Source organism: Lipotes vexillifer, unplaced genomic scaffold (genome assembly GCF_000442215.2).
Source record: "Lipotes vexillifer unplaced genomic scaffold, Lipotes_vexillifer_v1.1 scaffold680, whole genome shotgun sequence".
In the NCBI taxonomy this organism is placed as follows: domain Eukaryota; kingdom Metazoa; phylum Chordata; class Mammalia; order Artiodactyla; family Lipotidae; genus Lipotes; species Lipotes vexillifer.
The window spans coordinates 650095-655726 of NW_006780838.1; the positions used below are offsets into that span (position 1 = coordinate 650095).

General features: G+C 57.7%; 1 protein-coding gene across 1 annotated transcript in view; it reads left to right on the forward strand.

Moving 5' to 3' along the window:
* TRPV3 (transient receptor potential cation channel subfamily V member 3) overlaps window positions 1-5632 on the forward strand; it is a 26441-nt gene that overhangs the window by 11817 nt on the left and 8992 nt on the right. Inside the window, 5 exon segments of the mRNA XM_007454186.1 lie at window positions 89-369; window positions 2475-2651; window positions 3585-3743; window positions 4461-4562; window positions 5613-5631. Coding sequence (XP_007454248.1) covers window positions 89-369; window positions 2475-2651; window positions 3585-3743; window positions 4461-4562; window positions 5613-5631 — 738 coding nt within the window.

A 5632-nucleotide genomic window follows, 5' to 3' on the forward strand; every position in this document is an offset into this window, starting at 1 on the left:
TGGGCAGGATAAGCCCCATTCCTAGAACTTGGGGAATCACCGCTCTGGTCCAGGAGAGAACCGAGCCCCTGTGCTCCCCCTCCCACAGGCGAGACACCCCTGGCCCTGGCAGCCTGCACCAACCAACCCGAGATCGTGCAGCTGCTGATGGGCAACGAGCAGACGGACATCACCTCGCAGGACTCACGGGGAAACAACATCCTCCATGCTCTGGTGACGGTGGCTGAGGACTTCAAGACGCAGAATGACTTCGTCAAGCACATGTACGACATGATCCTGCTGAGGAGCGGCAACTGGGAGCTGGAGACCATGCGCAACAATGACGGCCTCACGCCGCTGCAGCTGGCCGCCAAGATGGGCAAGGCTGAGGTGGGTGAGGCCCGGGGCCGGCGGGAGGGCGCGAGGCCCGCTCCCCAGGGGCCCTTCTGAGTGGCCGACTGCACGGACCACGGACAGGCAGCACGTGGGCGCACCCTCCGGACTTCAGGCCCTAACATTCTGTGTTTCTGTCCCCTGCCCTGGGACCCCCTTGCCGGGGCCAGAGTGGAGGAGTCTTAAGGCTGCGGTGACTCATGCTTTGTGGCCGAGGATTCCTGCGTGGTGAGGCACCCAGGCGGAGGCTGAGTGTCTGACCCTGGGGGCCTTCAGCCTCTTATGAGGATGGGAGTCCCCGAATGTCTGCTCTGGATCCAGAGCCAGTTGGCTGCTGGTCCCTGACGCTGGAGAGACCCCAGCCTGTCTGTCAGGTTGAAACATTGATCCAAGTCCCCAGCAGAGTATGTGCCTGCTCGTGGCTCTTTGTGCCCTTGTGATGTGGCCGAGGAACTCAAGTTAACTGGGAGCTTGGTGAAGACTCAGCTGGGGTGGGCTCCCACCTCTATCTGTGGTGGGAGCCACGGCCCGGTCTGGTTTCAAGGTCAGGACTCATCATGGCAAAGCTGCCCCTGAGCGTCCACATCCTGAGCCCTGGGAGGGGACCGTGGCTCCTGGGAGGCTGCAGGAGGGCACTGGGTAGGGTGGGGACTGCGGAGCCATCACAGCCGTGCCAACCTCAGGGCAACTGATGAGGGAGGTGGTGCCCCAAGGGCCTTGGGCCCCGTCCCAGTGCTCAGGGCTGGTGCCCACAAGGGACCTTTTCATTCTCTTGTGGGAGGAGGAAGGGGTGCAGAACAGCTTTGACAGAGGAGGAATTGTGTGCCTGCCTCACCCATCTCCTGCCCACCCCAAGGACACAGCTTCCTGGGGGCTTTGAGGAGAGTCAGACTGTGGTTGCAAGTCAGAACTTTCTCCAAGGACGGCTATGCCATGTGTTTGTCCCTGGGGAGGGCCCAGGGATGAAGCTTCCTGCATGGAGCATGGCCCCCTGACCCCTGGTTCCCTAGAGGATAATGTGTCCCTCCACCCACACCCACCACCTCTTGCCAGTCTTGGGAAGCCGCCTGCACCCTTCCTGGCCCCTCCTCTCCTTTATTCAGTGTTCTCTGGAAACTTTTCCGGATGCTGCCCAAGTTGGCCACTATGCTGGGAGCAGAGGGTGCAGTCATACTTGAGACACAGACCATGTCCTCGAGCTCCTGTAGCCTGGAGCGCAGAAAGGGGAGACGTGCCTTATCCCTAGGAGCTCCCTGCCTGGGCTGTAGAGACTAGGCTCCCGTGCGAGATGAGATGGGAACCCCACTGGGTCACATGAGATCAGGGCTCTGACACTGTCCTCCCCATTAGGACCCTCCTCCTGGGCCTTGGGTTGGTGCCCCAGGAAGTTCTGCCCCCATCTTATTGTACCCAGGGCTCGCTTTTGGGAACTAGTGAGCTCTCCATCTTGCCTGCACTTTGGAACCACCCAGGAAGCTTTACAAGACGCAGATTCCTGAGTCCCACCTCCAGAGATTTGGATTGAGTTAGTCAGTGGTGTGGGAATTCTAAATGTTCCCCAGTGACCCTAACATGTAGCAGAGAGCAAGCTCGCTGACCTAGAGAGTGGGTCCCACGGGCCTCTCTGAAAGGCTGGTGTCATGCATCACCCCCTGACTGGCCAGAGCAGTGAGCCTCAGCTGGCAGGGTCTGACAGAGGGTGGGATGGGGAAGCTGGAGAAACTTCCAGCTGCTTCTCAAGTCCAGGCCAAACAGAAATTATTTCTCAAAATTGTCAGTTCCTGGATTCTTCCCGGAACAGACTCCCCAGCTGGTGCAAGGATTTGTGAGCTGATCATGCAGCCCTCTTAAGCGTGCAAAAGGCCTTCACGCCTCTTGTCTCTGTTATTCACAATGCCTGGTGTGACGGGCAGGTCAGCGAGCTTTGTGCCCATCCCACAGATAAAGCGGGGGCCGGGGGTCACAGTGACAGGCACTCGGCCCGACTCAATCCGTCCCTGGTGGGAGCCTCTTGCCAGGCCCTGTCTGCCTGGGGCAGGCCCAGCGGTCTTCGCCCCAAACCCTGTCCAGCGGCTGAAGGTTGTGACTCTTCCTGTCCCCAGATCCTAAAGTACATCCTCAGCCGTGAGATCAAGGAGAAGCGGCTCCGGAGCCTGTCCAGGAAGTTCACCGACTGGGCCTACGGGCCGGTGTCGTCCTCGCTCTACGACCTCACCAATGTGGACACCATGACCGACAACTCGGTGCTGAAAATCATCGTCTACAACACCAACATCGATGTGGGTCTCCCGGCTGGGCTGGGGAAGGTCAGAGGGTAGCAGGCTGGGCCCCAGGCCAGGGAGGCCCTGGGAAGACCCCTTGCTACTAGCCAGACATGTCTGCAGCCCCCACTCCTTAGCCTTAGTGGGTGGGGCCTGGGGGGGGGTGCTGGGGCCACCTGTTCCCAGCTGACCTTTTGGTGGGGGTCTCCTGGCCCCATAATCCTGGGCAGGGTTGTGTAGACCATCTCCATCTTGTTTCCCCCCAACTCCTTCTATTGGTTCCATATGGTCAGGCTTAGAATCCCCTCTTCCCCCAAACCTGGCCCCAAATAAGGGTCAGGGAGTAAACAGTTTGAGCAATCAGGGAGGCCTTTCTGGAGGAGGCGTAGCTGGGAAGTCAATGAGGCTGAAGGAGGAAAGAGAAGATCAGCAAGCGGGAAGTTTTTGGTTCTTGGAGGAAAGTGAGGCAACACATCTTTCACATTTTACCAAGAGTTGTGCTTCCCAGAGCCTGCCTCGCCCGGGATCTCCCTGGCCCTCACAGCAGCCTGACTGGTAGGGCAGGGATTGAGATCAGTTTTACTGATGAGGCGGCTGAGGCCCAGAGAGGGTCAGGGGTTTTCCTAGGGTCACACAGTGAAGGAGGGCCCAGGAGGGGCCAGACCCCAGTCGTGGCCCTGGCCTCCCTTCTAGCCCTCCCTCCCCACCGTGCCTCAGATCCCCTTGGCAAAAGCACCAAGCTCCGTGTCGTTCGGTTGCTGTCCGGGTGCGCTGGAATGGAGCCTCAGGAGCTAGAAATTACCTCTCCCAACATTTCCAGCCAAACCAGTTCATTGCCTCCTTCTGCCAGGGGCAGTGCTGACTCAGAGCTTCCTTTGAAATGAGGGCCCTCCGAAAATGGTCCCTTCCTCTCTCTCATCTCCATGGTGACTGGTGCCGTTCTACCCCCAGAACCGGCACGAGATGCTGACCCTGGAGCCCCTGCACACACTACTGCATATGAAGTGGAAGAAGTTTGCCAAGTACATGTTCTTCCTGTCCTTCTGTTCCTATTTTTTCTACAACATCACCCTGACCTTCATCTCCTACTACCATCCCTGGGGGGAGGAGGTAAGTGGGCCCCTTGAAGTGGGGGATGGGGTGGTCAGCACTGCTGGACCCTGGAGCCGCCCTATGTGCATATACGGGGAAACTGAGGCCCAGAGAGGCCAAGAGTTGTGCGTGGGGTCCCCCAGTTTTCATGCTTCAACAGTGTCTTGGACACTGAATACGTCGCCAGCGCCTGGTCGAGCTCAACCCCGGGTGCTCAGCCCCAGGCTGACCCCTGCTGCAGAATTAGGAGCCCCAGGCCCTGCCCAGGCTCCATGTCTAAATCTGGAGCTGGCTGGGTGTTTTTGCCGTGAGGGCCATGGGAAGAAATGGAAGGAGGTGGAAGTCACTTGGAGAAGCATTCCCAGCACTCTGGGTCTCGGTTCCCCATCCATTGCACGAGGCACGGAGTCTTGGCTTTAACTGTGTTACGAGGCCCTGTGAGTGTCTGGATACAGATGGAACAGATAAATGCCAAGAGGTGTGAGGGGGTTGTTAGTGTGGACTGGATCGTGCCTCTCACCGCAGAATTCTGGGTTTCCACTCTGGGCGGGGGAGGCAGGGGCTGGGGGCTGCAGTGCCTTTTTGGCCCTGTACAGAGATGCGGCTTCGTGCTGGCCTCTGGCCCAGCTTGAGGGTTGGGCACGTGTATGTGCGTGGTCCCCCCAGAGGTGGCGCTACCCCTGCCTTCCTCACTCCCCGTCCTGCACCCATCCATTCCTCTCCCTTCCTCCCCAGGCCCTGCCACACCTCTTAGCCCCCACATACAAGATGTGGTGGCTGCAGCTCTTAGGAAGGATGTTTGTGCTCATCTGGGCCATGTGCATTTCTGTGAAAGAGGTGAGTAGGTCACCAAGCCCTCCTGGACTGCCCTGTGAGGCAGGCAGGGTGACAGCAAGCTCTGCTAGTACTGCTGGGAGACTTTGAGGAGGCATTTCCTTTTTAACCTTTAGATTTACATAAACAAGCAAGCTTATCCTACCTACTTTATCTATCCATTCCTCCATCCATCTGTCCATCTATCTGCCAGTTATCTACACTCCCAGCCACTCAGTGTCCCATCTTCCCTGCCCCTCCATCCACCCATCCAATCACCTGCCCTCTCTCATCAACCCAGCCACTCATTCATCCATTTGAACACCCACTCATCCTTACCCACTGTCCTTCCATCCTTCATCCAACCATCTTCCCATCTGTTTGTCCGTCGATCTACCCATTCATCCATCCAACCGATGAATCAGCAGGTATATTCTGAACACCTTCAATGTGGGGCTCTGGAGGAGATGATAGGGATGGAGGGAATCTGCCCTCTTTGAATTCATAGTCTGGTAGGGATTTCAGATGGACACAAATAGCTAGACTTTAACATAGACTGTGAAAAGATCTGATGTTGGGCTCAGACCCGTGCTCAGAAGAAGAGAGATGACTTTTATTGGCGGTGGTGGTGGGGGGGGAGGGGGGCCAGGAAGGCTTGAAGGCAGAGATGGCACTTACTCTGGTAGGGGAGGGTTGGCATGAGGACACTGGGGAGAAGGTATTACAGGACAGGTGTGGGGAACAGCATGAACAAAGGCTCAGAGGCTGGAAAGCTAGGCCATATTTGGGGAACGGCAGGTAACTGTATGGTTGTGCTGCTTTGTGGGTTCTGGGGTGATTACGGGGGTGAGAGTAAGAGATGTGAGAAGATCAGGGGAGCATGCACTCTTACCCTGGGGTTGCCTCTGTCCCCCAGGCACAAGTCCCCTTCCATATCCCTCACCTGGGCTCTGGCTGGGCCTTCACATACTTCCCTGTTCCTGAGTCTCAGTCCTGGGGAAACGCCCCCCTTCCCCAAATCCTCCAGCGAGGGGCATGAAGAGGGGGCAGCTTTTCTTTTCTTTCTGGCCTCAGGGCATCGCGATCTTCCTGCT